This window comes from Castor canadensis, chromosome 14 (assembly GCF_047511655.1).
Source record: "Castor canadensis chromosome 14, mCasCan1.hap1v2, whole genome shotgun sequence".
NCBI classification, from domain to species: domain Eukaryota; kingdom Metazoa; phylum Chordata; class Mammalia; order Rodentia; family Castoridae; genus Castor; species Castor canadensis.
Window position 1 is genome coordinate 86,142,298 of NC_133399.1, and position 19,902 is coordinate 86,162,199.

At 36.4% G+C, this 19,902-nt stretch overlaps 1 protein-coding gene across 1 annotated transcript; it reads left to right on the plus strand.

Moving 5' to 3' along the window:
- Positions 1–11,286: 11,286 nt before the first annotated feature.
- Positions 11,287–19,192, plus strand: Spata4 (spermatogenesis associated 4). Its single transcript, XM_020187205.2, has 6 exons — positions 11,287–11,504; positions 12,300–12,429; positions 12,842–12,960; positions 13,068–13,288; positions 15,682–15,795; positions 18,512–19,192. The coding sequence occupies exons 1-6, from the start codon at positions 11,287–11,289 to the stop codon at positions 18,616–18,618; spliced, it is 909 nt and encodes a 302-aa protein (XP_020042794.1). The 3' UTR covers positions 18,619–19,192.
- The last annotated feature ends 710 nt before the right edge of the window (positions 19,193–19,902 follow it).

Below are 19,902 nucleotides of genomic sequence, written 5' to 3' on the forward strand. Positions count from 1 at the left end.
TATCTCTAAAAATAACCAGAGCAAAATGGACTAGAGATGTGGCTCAAGCAGTAGAGCACCTGCACTGCAAGTACAAAGCCCTGGGTTCAAACCCCAGTACCATCAAAAAATTTAAAAAAAGAAAATAACCTTAATGAAGCTCTCTTCCTTGAAACAAAGAGATAACTAAAGCATGTAATCAAATTTAAAAAGATAAGATATAAACCTCCACATGCTCTCACAAAAGAAAATCCTGCATGGATATACCTGCTTAACTGGTTTTAAGCTGGCAAAAGGCTATCAACAGAGATAGAAATTTCAGGTCTCTTTCTCTCAATTAACTCATCACTAGTCCTTTTCAAACTACATTCTAAACAATGCCAAAAAGATGGATAAATGCTCATTTTTAGTATGTCCAAAATATCCACACTAAAGATAGGAAAAAGAGGGGCAAGTATAGGTTGTAAACTATTATGGAAATCTTTGTATTAGGAAGGCTAACAATTTTTCTTGTCCTGAGTTAATCTCATGTCATCCTTCCCGTAAAGTAAATTTATAAATATCTAAAAGATTACCCCAGAGGGTAGCCACCATCCTATAGTTCAGGTGCTCTAGTTAGAAATCCATTAGACTGCTTAACTAGTTCTATAATGAGGTCTTTTGTCATGGGTTATACAGAAAAATTTACAACTAATTATTGAAAAACTAAAATAGTTAAATCTTTGAAGCAATTTCATAAGTCTCAGCAGTCAACATGTGCCTCTTCTTGCAAGGGAGCTAAGCAATGATGCCTCTGCAGTTGATACAGATCATGGTGACCCAGAAAATCTTATTGCTTACAAACATTATTTTTAATAGGTCCAAAGATAGTGTAGTTAAAATCTTGGATTTGGTGAGGGCAGAGCTCCGAAACTCCTTGTTATTGTATGTCAATAATCCATATTTTTAAAGCCAATACATTGGGATCTTTCATCTTTGCTATGGTTTGGATATAAAAGTCCCCCCAAATGGCTCATGTGTTGAAGGCCTGGTAACCAGCTAGTAGATCCAATCTTTAGTCTTCTATCAGAATTGTTTCAGAACTCAAGGGGAGACATAAGAATGTTTTTGATCTTCTTTATAGTTCGGCAGAGTTCCTTACTCCTAAGGCTGACTTATTATTAGGAGGAACTGACTTTTTATTCTAACTACATTATCTTACTGAAACAATGTTTAGTAAACATTAGGAAGTAAAATATTCATGTGGTATACAAAGGGAAGTGCACAATTACAGCCTTTGTTTCTTATCATTGTTCTCACTAATATAATATATATAATATCTACTATCTATCTAACTACAGATAGTTTGTTTTCCCTTCACCACTTCCCAAGGCAATATAAGTTTGTAGAGCTTATTTCTAACATGATCAGTCCTAACCTCCTACCCATCATTGGGTTTGTAAAGTCATCCCTCTTTCATTCCTATGATTTTCAGGAGACTACAGTATCTACCCACAGCACCACACTTACCTTAGAATGTGTACCTTCCCCTTGGTAGTACATTTCTGTAAATTCAAGTAAATTTAGAGCAGGGATTTTTAATGTTCTGGATATTTGGGGCTAGATAATTCTTGCTGAGGACCTGTCCTGAGCATTGTAGGATATGCAGAAGCATCCCTGACCTCTATCCACTATATCCTACTCCTCCAAAGTTGCGACAACCAAAATGCCTCCAGACATTCATTGCCAAATGCCCCCTGGGGAAACAACTGCCCACTGAGACCCAATGATGCCATAAAATCCCTCAGTGACTTCATTACAACCAACAAAATTTCTCTGACATACAAACACCTGAAGACATACTGAGATATGGGGAGTGGTGTTAAGGAAAGCTTAATTTTATAATGTCACAGCAGAACAAGAATGGCTACATAGTTGGTCCCAAGCATGGAGTACGCTGAGGTGGGGGAATGGCTGATGTCATTGCACAATTTGCAAGCATGCAAAGTCAGTCCTGGGATGGGCTTAGACACTCAAAAGTTGGTCTGCCTTGTAATTACTTTGCTGGTGTGAGAGGCAATCAGCTTTTTATTTTTAAATTTATTTTGGTGGTACTAGAGTTTGAACTCAGGGCCTCAGACTTGCTAGGAAGTGCTGTATCACTTGAGCCATGCCCCCAGCCTTAGTTATTTTTTCAGATAGGGTCTCATGCTTTTGCCCAGGTTGTCCTCAAACCATGATCCTTCTACTTCCACCTCCTGAGTAGGTGGGATTATAAGGCATGTGCCACCAAGTCCAGCTCCAGCCTTTTAAATTCTACTGCCCAAGAGGTAACAGTTAAATGCATCCCTCTCTCCCAACACACAAACTTTTACATTCTTGAAGGACACACATTAGTTATAAGGGACAGTGCAATTCAAACATATATGGAAGAAAGAAAGTATTTTATTTCTTTTTTGATGTATTGGTCTCAAAGTGAAGTCAGCACTTTACATTGTTATATTTCGAGTTATTATGCAGAACCATACCCACTAAGTACATAATGACACAGTGCCTTGGATAAGATACTCCTTCTTGTAATGAAGAACTCAATTTAATTCTCAGACAAATAGTCTCAGTCTGGGTGGAATGGAAAGCAGTAATTTTGTCATTTCAGTTATATTTTCCTTGAAAAACAATTGGAGCTATTGGAAAGGATCTCACAAACTTTTTTCTTGAGTTATATATGAGTAAGAACACTTACATCATTCTCTCTCTGTCTCTCTCTGTCTCTCTCTCTCTCTCTCATACACACACACACACACACACACACCCTCTGGAAATACTGAGCTTTACTTTGCTGCAAGGCTCTGCACTTAGAAAGCCATAATGCTTGCTTCCATGATCTAATAACACCATTTTGAAATTCTTAATTTTTGAGTAATGAACTCCACACCTTCATCTTGTATTGTACACTGGAAATTATGTAGCCAATCCTATTCTGTTGTGCCACTGTTCATATGCTGGTGAATAACCTCCATTATGAGGGAAGTCAGGTGGAAATTCTCATATCATTCCTTTCCCCTAGACAGGCACTTAAGGGAACAAGGGGGAGAAATCTCGCTCACAAAGCAAAGAGCAGTTGTACACTCCCTGGGAGTATAAACCCTTCCTTCCATTCTCTTGAGTCCTTTAGGGGAAAATTATATTTGACTAAGAGGGACAGAGGGAAGCTTCAATAGTTGTTTGCACATGTCCACAAGAATTCCTCCCATCTGTATGGACACACCTTTGCAAAGTGATTTTTCCCTCTCCTACTATTAACCTGTCTCTTCAATTTAGATTTGGATTTGTCTTGTTTCTGTGACAAGATATGTGGAAGAAATGATGTCAGGTTATCTTGAGTCTAGGCTTCAGAAGACCTTGCAGCTTCTGTTTTTATGTGGAAGACTGAGACCACCAAGGAGAAAAGCCTGGGTTAGCCTCCTTAAAGATGACAAAATGTACAGTGAGGTGCCTGGCAACAGCTAGCACTGATTGCCCAGCATGTGAGGAGACCATCTCGGATCATGCAGACCAGGCCAGCAGCCAGAAAGTCAAAGCTATGTAAGTGACACTAAGCAAGATTAGAACTACCTGAGCCCATCTGAGTGCCACTCCACAAGACAATGAGGAACAAAATGTGACTTTAAACAATTTTTAAATAGTTCAAGCCAGTGAGACGTCAATAAGAAATCAATCCTTCATGCCAGGGGTTTATGAGTGTTTCCATCTTATTTCTGCTCCTTATTCTCTGTTCCTGCTTTTCCTTTTAAGGAAGTGGGAAGGAGTCCTACAATTTCACATGGGTTACTTAAAGTTGGTTGTTGGTGATGTTGACTCAAATAGGAATGCTGTTTTCTCAGTAGTAAGAAATATTTCTAATTTAACATTCTTCCAATTGTGTAAAGTCAAAAATCAGAATTAAATCAGAAGAACAAAGGAGAAAAGTGTAGTGAAATATAGTTACTGACAGATAGTCCTTGAGACCATTTTCTACTTAGAATCTTCTGAGTAGAGCTGATGGTTGAATTTCCATGGATGAGTCATAGGAAATCTTTCTTCCCTAATCTCCATAAATGTTACACATCAAAAAGGATTAGAACTCTCTCCAAAAGAGGTTTTTAGGGCACAGCTATAATCCCTGGCAAAGAGTCTGAGGTCATCCCCGGCAAAATTAGAAAGACTCTATCTCAAAAACAAAATGCAAACTTAAAGAGCTTGATGTGTGGCCCACTGGTATAGCATTTGTTTAGCATGCACAGAAGCATGGATTCAATCCCCTGTACTACAAAAAAAGAAAAAGTTTTCTACTGACAGCCAAGCTAACTTGCACTCACACTGACTAAATGTTCCAAGGCTTCTCTGTTTCCTATGATTCTCAGAGAGGTAAGATGTGACTATATGATGGGAATGAGTAGAAGTGATGTGTCACTTGCAGCCTGAGAGCCAGTGTGTATTCTCTGTTTCTTTGTCATCATAACATCAGAAGCCACATGACCTAGAGATGCTGTCTGTATCAGGTTGGATTCCTGTGTGTGGAAACTGCCTTCTGTCCCATTGACACAGGAGCAGATGGGAAATGTCAGCAAGAAATGACCCTTTGATGTGTTAAGCCACCAAGATTTTTGAGTTTGTATGCTTTGGGTACTACATTAACTTCTCATATTTTCACCTTCAGTAATCAGAATACAAGAGGCAACAAACTTACTATTTTTTTCCTGTCACTTTGTGAATTTTGATTCATCCCTCTCCCAACTCACAGTGTAATCAGAAAGGTTTAATTTTAGTTCTCTGTCAATTTATGGAGGGAAAATGGTATCTATTAGACCATTCTATTAGAATCTATTAGCGTTTTCATTTTTAAAATGATAAGTATAGCTCATTATAGTTATCATTTGTAACTGACTTGTCTATTACCCGAGATTACAATTACCTTAGCCAACACTATCTACAATTTCATCTCTACAGATGGAGACATGAAATTGACAAATACATTTTTAACATACTATTGAGGAAAATGCTTCTAATATGCATTCAGCCTAACTATGATAGAGTAACTCACACTAAGAGGAGATGAACAATTAAGACTCTTGACCATTTAGCTTCGAAATTAGTCACAATTAATTTTAGCATCTGAGATATCAAACACTTAAATAAATGATCAAATCTTGTAATCACTTTTAAGAAGTAGATTCCAATACTGGAATGTTAAATACTTAAGTAGTGACAAAGGTACTAGGTGTATTCTTACTTAAGTTTATAGTTCTATTTGTTTACATATAAACAACATTCATTGTTTAGTTTGTTGCATCTTCCATGGCTATGACTTTGAACTTAAAAAAGATTGTTAGGAGATGTCTAAGTGTTAAAGGTGTTTTCTCCATTATAAGCTTAAAAATTGGACCAAAGTATTGCATGAAAACTACTTCTGAAAATGAATAGTAATATGACAATTATGGATAATATAGTCTCAGGGTGAGATTATTCAAGAAGTTAAGCTTAAATACAGATGAAAGCAAAGGTGGTTTAGTGTCGCCACCACATACAAGGCAGAGATGGGAACGTGAGGATGTATTTGGCAGTGCATTTTGCCTGTTCCATCAGTTAATGGGTCTCTTCTGATTCCACACATTGTGTGAGTACAGACTGGCAACGGTGGTCCAGATAACACATTTAAAGAGGGTTACATCGTAAACAAAGTTAGAACACAGTATCTTCTCACAGAATAGGGCACAGGTTTGCTTGGTAATGTCTTCTTCCCAGGCAAAGATTGGGAAGGTTTTCTGGCAGCCCATTGTAACAGACTGAGGTTTTCTACACTCAGGATTCTTCAGCTGTGATGTAAACCCACTGTTTTGGAAACTTTCTATCTAGGCTGCTTGACATCATCCCATGGGACTCTCAGGGCAAGAGGGGCTGGCCAGGGGTTGGAGCTCATACTGCTTCCTATGCTGTGAGATATAAAGTTCTTTATCACTGACAGGGATTCTTATGTCTTCTGCCAGTATCCATGAAACTGGTAGGTTTTTTCCTCGGGAAAACAATTCATACCTTTCACTTTTCTTGGCAATTCTATTCCTTACTTTAACATTTTTGTGTAATAAGCAAGTAAATTATTCTCACTGAAAGTTATCCAAACTCTAGCCCTTTCCTATTAGGTAATTGTAGCAAAACAGACTTCTCTGTCTCTGTTAATATAGTTTATTCTATACACAGATAGCTAACGATGTAATCCAAATTAATCTCTTTAAAAACAGATTTATTTAGTACCTATTGCATATAAGTAGTGATCAATAGATGGTTAAAAATTTTAATGTATTGAAAGCAATTTACAAACCAGCTACTGTAATTCCAGTTACTCTGAGATAGAGGCAGGAGGATCAAGAGTTCAAAGCCAGCCCACCCAAAGTTAGTGAGACCCTGTCTCAAAAACAAAATAGAAATGAAAAATATGGGGGTGTAGCACAAGTGGTAGAGACCTTGCCTAACATGCACAGACCCTGGGTTCAATCTCCAAAATGGAAGAAGAAAGAAAAAGAAAGCAAGGAGAAAGGAAGGAAGGAAAGAAAGAAAGAAGGGAAAGAAAAAGAAAGAAAGTCAATTTACAAAGTATTACAACTTGAATACATGGAAAGAAGTACACTTAACCATAATAATAGTAGATGTGAATTGAACTGATGGAAACTGCAGTGTACCTAGATTTTAGTCTTCATCCTGGCAATCATAAGCTACTTCTCTAGGGCTCATTTTTTCTTTGTCGTTTGGTCAGTCAAATGACCAGTCAAAAGCCCCCAGAAATTGCTAACAAGACAACAACCCAGTAGAAAAAGGAAAGAAGGACAAAGTTCCTAGAGTAGGAATACAACTAGTCCTTCAATAAATGAGGAGAGGCTGAACCTCAACTCTGGTTATAATAAAGGCAGGTTTTGAAACCTGAAAGGTCCTTTCTTAGAAATCCCTTGAAAATCCGGGTCAAATTTTTTACTTCCTGGCTTTAACCTAAGGGCTGGCCATCTACTCAGGTATTTTGTTTGTGGTGGTTTGGGGGTTTGTTTTCTTTGTTTTGTCTTTTTTTTTTTGACCAGATCTTACTATGTTGCCCAGACTACTCTCCAACTAGAGGGCTTGAGACCCCCTCACGTCCCGAGTTCTCCCCCTGTCAAGTGATCCTCCTGCATTAGCTGCACAGGCATGAGCCACCACATCCAGCTAGGTCACTGTTGTATTTTGAAATAACAAAAATTGGTTAAGGACAAGCACCTTCCACAAACCATTATACTTTCAAGAGTCTTTGGAGGCCAGTGACTTTCGAACAGGAACAATTAGGCTACAACACTCCCAAAGTCCTCTACTTCTCTGTAACAGTCTATTAACTTCTAAACAATATTGTATTACATGTTTTCCATTAAAACTTGCTTTCTTGCTAATAAAAGCCTGTCCTAAGTAACGTGATGAAACTAATCCATCTTAATGAATTTTAAGTTGTGACCATGGTATAGTATAAAATAACTGAATGTAAAGACATAGAAATCTCAAAATTTTAAGAATTTCTAATTCATGTGTTGTTAATTTATAGGTCATAAAATAGACATAGAGACAAAATTCAATAAATGAATATTTAAAACATAAAAAATCAGTATTGTGGAATCTTGAATAAGTAGTGAAAGAAATTATGTTTTTGTGCTAGACATCAGGTTTACATAATAAAAGAAATGTGCATAATTTATTTTGCATTTTCTTTATTTTTTTTCTTGTTTTAAACATTCTTTTCTGTATTTAACACTTTTGGGATCTTGGAGGGACCCAGTTATTGTATCCCCTCTTCCTAACCAAATTCTGACCAAATTGAAGACAAAATGAAAGCATGTATATTGAAGTCAAAATATCACTTTAATGTGGATATAGTGTAAATTGGAGAGGATAGTTCAGTATGAGGGCAGGTAAGCCTGCTAACTGGATTCAAGGATCAGGAAGATGTTAGCCTGGAGGTAAGTCTCTGGAATGGCAAAGCTGCTTCTGGTGGAGCAGTGCAGTGCACAGTGAATGGCTTGTTCTCTGCATGCAGAAAGTTCTAAAGTGGAGAAAAAGATGGGGCTAAGGTGATTGACCAGCAATGGCCGTTGACTTTGATGGTCATTTGGCTTGCGCAGAAGTTGGATGGATTGTAGGAAATGATTGTGAGCGTAATCATGTGGTAAATCCTGGTAGATTTATTTTATTTCCATTTGTATCTAATGGAATAAATCATCACAGTCCCTAGCAACTGCTATGCTGATATTGACCAGGAAAGAACTTGCTCATCTCTATGACAGTCTGAAAGGACCACCAAAAGCGTTTCTTAATTTTACCTACTATAATCAGTAGTATGGATTCATGATCTTGCTTTAGGTCAAATCAAGGTTCTTGCACTTTTGAGTGTCTTAACATCGCTATAGTCCTCATATTGATGACATTTTGCTGCTTGACCTGATGAACAGGAAGAAGCAAGTTTCTTAGCTGCTTTAGTAAGACATTGTTGAGATAGCCATAGAGGAAAACCTTTTTCCAGGTACCATGTAGTTTTGTGTTGGGAGAAAAAGAAGCCACTTCATGTAGTCAATACCAAGAACTTAATATGAGGAAGTGGTAGACAGACTTGAAGAACTTAAAAACTAAAATGAGGCTATCAAATTAATACAGATATAAATGCTTCCTGAAGCAATTAGCAACTCTATAGAGAAAGCTAAGGTTATAAGTATCTAGAACTTGCAGGAAAAGCACTATAGACTCGTATTTCTCAGAAGAGGGCTTCCGTAGCACAGAGGAGCTATTTGAGAGTAAATATGAGTTTCAGACTTCTAAGGAGGGCAACTTCTCAGTGGTTGCTAAAAGCTCTGAGAGTGTGATGAAACCTGCTGTGTGCTAAAAGAAAAAAAAATTGCAGACTGGAAACAACTGTCTGTGCCAGGTGAAGCTTTGTTGCTGTGGTGACAGAGAAATGAACAGTAAGCAAACTGGAAACAGAAAATCCTTCCTCTCTTCCTCTGGCCTCCTAGGCTCTTTAGTCCCCACTATTGGCACAACTTACCAAATGTTCAGCAAGGGAGAAGTCACTTTTCAGAGTTCCAGCATCATAGAGCATAGAATAGTGAATTTGTAACAGAAATGTGTTTCCTTAACAATTGGCACATTCATTACAGGAAAGAAATTCTAATTTCACAGTAAAACTTTTAACAATTAAACCCCAATCTATAACTCTCTGTAAACATTACCACTCAAATCTTGGGTTACTCTTCATATTAATGCTTAGACATTTTCTCTAAACATAATGGATTCCTTGTTATGTCCTGACATTTCACTAAAAAAATAAACAAAAATAACCTTTCACTTATCTATGCCTTTCTCACATCAGTCATTCTGTGTGGAATGGTTTCCTTCCCTCTTACCCAACAGATTTCCACAATCATCTTTGAAACAAAAATTTATACTCAAATGGATGACATGCTATTGCATATTACTCTAGGGTCTTCACATATTTGACATTTTATTTAATCCTCAAAACCACCCTGTAAGGTTTATCCTATTTCCATATCTTACACATAAAAATGCCTAAATAACTTGTCCAAAGTCACCGAGCTAATAAAAGATAGAACCAGTCCTCCAAAGTCTGTGTCTTAATCAATTCAAAACACTATTGTCTAAAGTCTAATTGAAAGGTCACTTCTTCTGAGAGGACTTTTTAACTCTCTCAGGCCAAATTACTGCTTCATTCCTGGTCCTAACCTACTTTTAGCATGAGAGATTTTCAGTATTGGCCATCTTTTTGCCGATGTTTATACCTTTAAATCTCATAAATATTCCTGTGTATGCTGGCTTGTGGAGTGGCTCAAGCAGCAACAGCACCTGCCTAGCAAGTGCGAGGCCCAGAGTTCAAACCTTAGCTGCTCCAAGAAATAATACTCTTGTGTAGATAGGTATTGAAAGAACTTCCTGCATGGTGGAATTGTCTATATCTGTGCTATGTGATAGCCACTGCTACATGTGGGTATTGAGCAGGTGCTCTGTAGCCAGTTTTACTGAATTTACTGTATTTAAATTGATTTAAATTAAAATTTAAATAGCCATATATGGTAAGTGGATATAATATTGGATAGTGAAAATCTAGTGAATAGTTTAGGACAGTTCCTCAAAAAAGTTCAATGAATGAATAATTAATGAGAAAATTCATGAGGCAAAGAGCTAACATTTGTAGAGCTTCATTTTTTTGTTTTTCCTTTTCTTTTAATAATGTGATTTTCTTTTTAAATTTATTTTTCATTGTGCTGGGTAGGGATACATTGTGACATTTACAAAATTTATTAGAATATATCAAATATATTATATTTGAATTCACCCCCTCCACCATTATCCCTTATCCCCCTCCCCCATTTCTGGAATAGTTTCAACAGGTAGCGTTTTTCCATTTATATACATGGCATACAGTATTTATTTTTCCTGTTTAACCATATAAAAATCCACATTGGCTTACTATATTAATAATTATGAATGAGCAATCAACAAAATATTATGTAGCACCACGAAGAGCCATTCTATGTTTTATCTTGTGTAATACGTATCCACATTTCACATTAAATATATTTACATTGTAAAAATATTTAAAGTATTTAAATAACTTTCTTGCATAAGTACTTAATATATAATTATTCATGCCCACTCTGTAATCATTTTTCTTTTCTGCATAATTTACTGATAAGTTCCAAATGTCTAGATCAGTTCCTGGTGCATGGTAGCCACTCCATAAATATTTCTTGAGTGAATGAATGAGTCACGCATGCTAGGACATATTGCTAAAGTGGGAAAACGTAACCTCGGAAATGTTTTCAAATATAATGTACTTCTTATGAACACTTGATGTAATAATTAGGGAAATAGGTATGTTAAAATTCTGAACAACTTTCCCCCCACATTACTTTCAATTCCCAAGCAAAAACTGTCCTTGCCCTCTGGAGCTCTCTCACAGTGTTTGTCAAAACGCTTGATTGACCTGGCAGAAACCACATTTGAAAGGCAAAATCTATGACCCAGGAAATAAAAGAAAAAATAAATCTCTAATTGGTTGTGAGTGAAACCAAGTACATCTGAAACTAAAAGCTCTGGCCAGGTTGAAGTTCAGGCCATCTAAGGCCCAGTGAGGTCAGACATCCCTGCCCCAGGCCATGGTTCCCTCCCCGCACTGTAGCCAGAAACCCCAGGGCAGCCAGGCCCCGCCCCCGCCCCGCTAAGGCCCCGCCCCGCCGCTGCTGTTGCCTTAGAAACACAGAAAGCGCCATGGCTGCCGCCGGCCAAGGAGAAGAGTGTGTGATTGTGCCGGCGGCAGTCCCCGCCAAGTCATCGTCACTTTTGCCACAGCCCGCAGTTCCCATCCGAGGGAAGCCTAAAAAGGGTCTGGTGTATCCGCATCCCCCGAGGAGCTCTCGCCTGTCTCCTTCCGTTCTGCGCTGGCTCCAGGGCCTGGATCTCAGCTTTTTCCCCAGGAATATCAGCAGGTGCCAGACACAAGCCAGGCCCACCCCCAGTGAAAAGCCAGGGGGTCCACGCCCTCTGCCTGGGATTGCCTCTCCTGATATGTTCCAGTTAAATCCTACCCACTCAACACTCACACACACAACATTTAGGAAGCAGGCTCAAGGAAACTATGATGGAGTACTTCATTTGTTTATTCAACCAATCCTTAAATTGTAAACTTAAACTAGGATAAAATGTTTGGGTACAACAAAAATTCCTAAATATTTAAAGGTCTTTCTTCAGGTACGCTAGGCATGAATTCTAGGGTGGATCAGTTTACCCTCTTTTAGAAAGTTTGAGCATTATCAGGAATTTTTAAAAAGTTGTGGCTTACCTGTCTCCATCCTGAATGTTAATATTTGCTCTGGGAATGCAAACTAAATTCCACAAAAATTAAGACCATGAATCTTTTGCAGGAAGGACCCTGGTTTACTAATTTCAGTATTTGTTACAAAGATGTGTCTAAAATTTCAATGTGCATGTTAACCACCTGGGGATTTTGTTAAAATTAATAATTTCTATTAGTTAAAAGAACACCAAAGGCTTTGATATGTACATAAACGTACCAAAATGCCTTGTCATGATAGGTCCTTCTCAGAGCAATGATCCAACAAAACAAATTTTACAGGATGCTTTCTCTTAGTATGGAGTTTTAGATTGGGGATAATTATAGAAACTCTTACACAAACTCTTATTTTGTAATTATTATTATAAACTAATTCTTACAAACTGTATTATTAACTGCAGTATTTCATTTCTATATTGCTATGGATCAGGGATTTTTCAAATGGCTTCCTGATTGCAGAAATATTCTGTATATATTATCCCTTGGAGCTTAAATTATCATCTTTTGAAAATGGAACCTCTTTAAAAGTCAAGTTGGACAATTGGGCACAGATAGAGAAGGTAAATTAGCAATCATTTGCTAAGAAGTTTGTTTTAAAAGGTGTACTTTTAATATCATGCATATCTACATGTGAGTGTGTGACTTTGTGTGTATGACCATGTGCTAGGATACAATGACAAAACTACTGTGTTGGCAGCTTATCCCCATGCATTGGAAAGTTGGTGAAATTCCAATTGTTTATGTCATGAGTAATGTATGTACCACAAAAATTGAGTATACTGGGCATGTTCACTTCAATTAATGTAGGATATAATGGTTCTTTTTCTTGCTGAATAATGTGTTATCTCTTGATAATTGACATTAAACATCAGAAAATTAGTTGAGATATAAAACGGGGATTAAAGCAAATTCATAATGATTGGTGATTTTTGTAAAATTTCTTATGAAAATGTTTTCTTTCTACTATTCAAGTTTTTGGCAAGAAAAAAACTTAAATTACCTAAAGAACTAATCCATGGGACAATTCACTGTAAAGCTGGAGTACCTGAAATATTGATACAAGAGGTTTACACCTTATTAACACATCGAGAGTAAGTTATTTAAAATTTTCTACTACAATTTAATGTAAAATTTTTCATGATATAAATCTCGTTAATAACATGTGGCCTGTCAATAATATTTTCTTTCTTATTTCCAGGATTAAAAGTATTCAGGATGACTTCGTGAATTTCACAGACTATAGTTACCAGATGCGTTTACCCCTGGTTCCCAGGTCTACAGCTTCCAAGTCTATTAAAGATAATATTAGGTTAACAGAATTGAAAAGCAATCCAAATATGCTTAGCAATGAACTTAAAGTAGAGTTCCTCTTCCTTTTACAGATGTTGCAGAGAAAATTAAGCAGAAAGTTGAATCCAGGTGAGTTTTCCTAGGAAACAGTCAGCTGAGTTCTTTCAAACTCATGAGGCTATTCTTGAGCACAGATGAAAGAAAAGCCTGACACACTATGACCCCAATTACCCCAATTCTTGCTTTCTACCTTCACTAGTTAAATGGGAAAAAGTCTTCTCTTATGTTAGCAGGAGAATGCTTTATTATCCTTGCAGTGGTTTTCATAAGCACATGCTAACATCATGTATAGACACTTTTTTAGAAAAATGCTTGCAATATATTCATGTAAACTTTTGTGGGAAATAAGTTCCAGTAGAATAACTCAAGAGGATGGAGATACTTCAGTCAATCAGGATAAAAGTCTTTTGGGGAGAGCCTGGATTAGCATAATTCACTTTAGATGCTGTTTACAGTATGGTCAGTATTATCTCTTTTATAGTGCCTTGTTGGTATGTGGATGGTGAGGCAGATTGGAACAATTTATGGTAACTTTCCAAAGGATGAGTGAAATAATTGTCAAGGAATCCAAAGCTCTTCCCATCAAGAGTTATTCCAGGCAGGTACCACCTTTATCTCTCTCTCTCTCTCTCTCTCAGGAAACTATTCATGTCTTAGAATGTTATCTCACTTGATTCCAGATACCTAGGGTACTCATTCCTTTCCCGGGACCCAAACTATTTAGGAAATGAAGAAGATGTAGGTCTTAGGATTTCCCTGCCCTTTGAACTCTACGTTTTGAAGAAAAGAACCATCTTCTTTCTGGTCTCTGAAAGGACAGAAAAACAGCGAGTTTAACTCCTCCCTCCAAAGTTACAAGAGATGTTGGGTTTCTCCTCCCTTACTCTTTCCACTCTCCCATCTCATGTATTTATTTCTCTTCCTTGATTTCTTCTCATCAATGGCTCAACTCACTCGTGAGTAAAGAAATAATTCAAGGATAGGTACGCAAACATTCTACCACTGAGCTATATCCCCAATCCCTCTCAGTTTCTTGCTTATCCTCATCAGTTTTTTTTTCTTTTGTGCTGATTTTTTTCCAAAGCCTTTTCTGGTATTAACTTTGAAAAAAATTTAAATTTCTACTCTCTTTCAGTGCTACCCTAGAAATGTTAGCATGCATATTAATCTTAGTTTAAAATTAGTATCTTTACTCCAAAGTATAAGAACTTTATAACAATATGAGTCTGATCACTTCCTGCCACCCCACATTAAATTTTTTCATCCAGCAGTTTATCTGTTAGGTTACGTTTAACACTACACATCTGACCTCATTATTGTTTTTATATAAAATTCCACCTTTGCACAGAGGTAACCCATATCTCTGTTATTTTCTTCTGAACACATCTTTTCTTTAGCCATGATCAGCTCATCTTTTCTGATTCTTGAATAGTACTGGACAGAACTGTATCTCATATATTGATTCTTGGGACTGCTAATTGTAAAAGGTTCTCAACTATTGCCAAAGCAATTAATAGTGATAATTATAGTTCTAGGGATGTTCTTGATTGCACATTGTTAGCTCTCACAGGACATGACTGATGGGTTGGAATTACCTTGCTTCAGGCCTCAGTGAAGGATGAGCTGTAGGGGAGGAAGTGACCTTTAGGATCAAAGAGAAATTGACCAAGTACTGCAGTTTTTAGGATCAGTTAAAAAGAAATATGGGAAATGTGGAAATAAGTTTTTCATTAATTGTACAGCATAAACATGTTTACAAAATGAAATAAGTGCCATATCATATTTATATGATATACCATAAAAGGTAAAACAAACAAGGATAGCAATTAGGATGATGTCTGCCTTTAAGGATACTGTCTGGGAGAGACAGCATAGGGTTTTAGAGTACTGGCAATACATCAGTTTTTGATCTGGTGGATGGCACCCAGATATTTTCATTCCAAAACGTCACTGGAGTGAATTAAACTTAAGATTTATTCACCATTTTATATGTAAGTTATTGAATAAAATCAAAACCTAGTAAGGGGTTGGGTATAGTGGCATACATCTATGGTCCCAACTACTCAGGAGTTGGAGGTAGGAGGATTGTGGCATAAGGCTGAGCCAGCCAAAATTGCAAGACCCTACCTGAAAAAGACACTAAAGGGAAAGCACTGGGGCATGGCTCCAGTGGTAGAGTGTTTTTCTAAGCAGGTATGAGGCCCTAAGTTAAATCCCTAGCACCACAAAACAAAATGAGAAACTTAATAGGAACATAAGGATATTTCCTTTTAAGTAACTATTTTGGGGACCAAAGATTGTGAGCAATGTAAGGAGGGAGCTGTTAGCCTATATATTCACAGTACACTTGGTAATATAAGAGAGATGCTCAAATAATGTGCTTAATTTTAAAATTAAGTCTTATTTTGATAATGGTCATTACAAGCCTTTTAAAAAATAAACTTTGTGTTTGTATTTTATAGAATGGTTTGAAGTAAAACCAACAGTGGGAGAAATCACTCTCAATCATCGTCCTGCCCAAGGCTCTGAGTGCAGATATAATTCAAGGATTTCAAGGGAAAGAGTTCCTGTTTTACGTAAGTTTTTGTCCCAACTTTTCCGTTAAAATGGGTTTTTTTTTAAATTTTGCACAATTAAAGTTTTAAAAGGAATTAAAACAGTGTAGGCCAACATTCAGTCTAATACAAGGTATTAGCATGCTGCTGTGGTTCCTGATAGGTGGAGGGACAAATAGTCTAAGTTTCCTCCCCCCACTTGCTGCTATTGGAGGCTTCTGAGTTCTCAGCTGTGCATAAGTAAATGAGTCTGAAACAGGTGAAGCTGCGGGCAGAGCTCAAAACTCATTTAGGTGGTTGGAGAATGTGTCAGTCCTAAGACACAAATAGATACTTGGATACCTAGAACTACTTCACTTGTTCAAATGTTATCAGTTCAGAAAGCCTTTATATTACAGCAAACCACAGCCCCAGGGACAAATTCAGCTCATCAACAGCTTTTTATAGCTCACAGGTGAAGAATGGTTTTTACATTTTTGATGGTTGAAAAAATATATCAAAAGTTACTTCCTAATGCATGAAAACAGATGAAATTCAATTTTGTGTTTATAAATAACAGGACATAGCCTCACATGCTCATTTTGTACCTTGGCTATGACTTTTATGACCCACAAATAGAGTTGCCAGATTTAACAAATAACACAGGGCAATAAATAATTTTGAGGACATATTTAGGACATACTTTTTAAAATATTGTTTATATAAAATTCAAATTTAATTGGGTGTTCTATATTTTATCTATGAGCCCTATAATAAAGTCTAAAAAATATTTGCTATCAAGCCCTTTACAGAACATGTTTCTGTATCTCTACTTAAGAGCATGTTTTCTTAAGCATTAGGAGGGATTTCACCAAAGAGAAAAAGTTCCTTGTTTATATTAGATCTGATGGAGGAATGTCAACAGATACCTTTTTTTTTTTTTAAGACTCAAAAGACTTCTCGGAGCCTTTAATATGCTAATATACATTGTAAATAGTAAAGAATGAAGTGTTTTCCAAACTCTGTTGGATTATGCATTATTTACTTTGCTTTGTTCAATGGCCTTGTAGATCACTCTGGTACTTAGCTTGGTAGAATCCAACAGAACTGAGTAACAATAGTGCCATAAAAAAAAGTAGCCATGGTTTCACTTTCAGATCCTGGGAATGCATCCCCTTTTTCTTGGCTTAGTTATACTCAGGGCTAAAATACTCTAGCAGGGTGGTTGTTAATGTCAGGGCAGAAGAGTGAGTATGGAGTATGGGGGTCATGATGAGTAGAGGCATGGGAAGGAGACTGCAGGGGATGTGGATTATTTTTTTACTTGCTTATTTCTTTCTCCTTATGGCTAAATAGATCTGACTGGGGATAGGAAAGGGGTTTGAGATCTGCAAGTAAAAGACAGGAAGGAGCTGGGATAGCTTCCTTCCTATGTAGGAAACAGATGTAATACAGAACCCTCCCTCGCCCCCCGCAATGATGCCTACTGCTATTTGAATTTCTAAATAATAATTCTCATTTCTGTCATCTTTTTGGAGTGTTGAAAAGCTCACATTAGTACTTATAAAATCTGTATGCTATCATTACTATAGACCAAAACTCCAAGTAGAATGGATTTTTGCTTTTATAATTTTAATAACATAGGGCTAAAAATAATTCCTCCCCCATTTTACTTCCTCAGTGCTCTCACTTATGATTCTCTGGATGCTCATTTATGCTTTTCTTTCACTCCAATGGTCTTTTTCTCTACTTTTCATAATGGTTGATGGGTTTATGGAAGGAAGTCTTCACTGGACAAGGCAGATCAGGATAGGATGATGAATATACATTTATTATTTTACTTCTCTCATTCCTGTTCCAGATGGGTTCTCTTAGTCTAGAACTCTTAAATGAATGATATAAATTCAACTCTGGTAACTGTATGGATGAGAACAGTTTTGTTAACTATTAAATTATTTCTTATAAATTTGTTAAATGGATTTGATTTCAGTTGTTCCTGATAAAAGGGCTGAGTAATTATTTCAGGTGAGTTACCATAATCTTAAAGTTAATAGGAGAAGGAGAGGCAAGAACACTAGTCTGTAGGAACTTAAATTTTTCCATTTAAGATTACATATGACACTGAATTACAGGCTGTTCGTTTGAACATCTTCTAATTATCAAATAGGGTGGGGCAAAACTACGGTAAAGTAGATTGTTCCCTTTTCTTTTTAAACATTTTAAATTCTTAAGTTGCTTTACTTCTTTACCTAAATCTAGTGTCTATGGAATTACGTGCCAATGGAATACAGATCTTCTTAGTTGTCACTGGCCCTCACATTAGACCTGAGTGACCTAGAATCCGAGTTGTCACCGTGGACGCCTCAGTGTAATCAGAGTTCTAGAAACTGTATTATGAATCATGTATGTTTGCCAGATCAAGGCACAAAATCATGCCACTGTTGCCTCAGCTGTTTTATGAAGCATTATCTAAAAATAGTTGAGTCATATTCAGTATCAGATGCACCAAAATAAGCCCTGGGTATTTTTAGGCACTGCTGTTGACTTTTGGAGGTGGGTGACATTCAGATGTTTTTTTTTTTTTTTTATCCATGACTGCTATAATGCATGCTTTGAATATTACTAAACATTTGAATTAACCTGTGGTCAACCTATTAACAATCATTCAGAATATATTTGGTATATTACAAATATTGATAGCATATAAATATTTAATAACCATGAATTGTTTTTAATTTTGTTTATTTAAATATCCTAGCAAAAACATGTAATGGCAATCCACATAGAGAAATTCATGTGAAGCAATCTGGAAGATATTGTGACTCTATTACAAAACCTATCAGAAACATGGAAAATAAACCTTGAAAGGCACCTGTCAAATGGCTTTGAAGAAGTGATGCCACCATCTCTTGCCATACTAGAGCAATACAATCACCTAGTCTTGGATGTATTTCAATAATAAATAACTTAAAGTGGTATCTGATCCATAATTGGGCTAAAGGACTTTTCTTTCAATTTGATTCAATGCCCATGCCAGGTACTGTTGAAAATACAAAATCAGGTAAATTAGTACAGTATGAACAAAAAGAATTTTAGAGATAGAGTTAGAAGTAATTCTCGGTGATGAGCAAGAGTTCTTTTTCATATTGTAGGGATAGCAAGTATACTATGTAGTAATTTTTCTCATTAGAAATTGAGCTTCTACTTGCCTGATACCACACTCACTAATAACAATTTTTTCTGAATGATTTTTATTATACATTGGTTCATAAAAAGTCTTGCTCATCTGTATAAATAGCCTTAATTTAAACCATTTAAAAATAATAAGTGACCCTCCTATTGATAATAAGTTGTAGAGAAGAATGATCATGCTTTCCTTAGAATTTGGGTCTGGTGTTTATCCATGCATTTAGTTCTATTTAAAAATTCTTATCTGTTGCTGCCATGCTCCATATTTCTATTGAAGGGAAATAAAAGCAGACTGAGTCTTGGATGTATTTCAATAATAAATAACTTAAAGTGGTGTCTGATCCATAATTGGGCTAAAGGACTTTTCTTTCAATTTGATTCAATGCCCATGCCAGGTACTGTTGAAAATACAAAATCAGGTAAATTAGTACAGTATGAACAAAAAGAATTTTAGAGATAGAGTTAGAAGTAATTCTCGGTGATGAGCAAGAGTTCTTTTTCATATTGTAGGGATAGTAAGTATACTATGTAGTAATTTTTCTCATTAGAAATTGAGCTTCTACTTGGCCTGATACCACACTCACTAATAACAATTTTTTCTGAATGATTTTTATTATACATTGGTTCATAAAAAGTCTTGCTTATCTGTATAAATAGCCTTAATTTAAACCATTTAAAAATAATAAGTGACCCTCCTATTGATAATAAGTTGTAGAGAAGAATGATCATGCTTTCTTTAGAATTTGGGTCTGGTGTTTATCCATGCATTTAGTTCTATTTAAAAATTCTTATCTGTTGCTGCCATGCTCCATATTTCTATTGAAGGGAAATAAAAGCAGACTGATACCCTGAAAGACTAATTATTTTTCATATATACTTGCTGATTTTACAATAAGTGCAATTTTTTCTCCAACTGGAATTATTCATGTTTTAGTGCTATGTCATTAACAGTCGATTGCA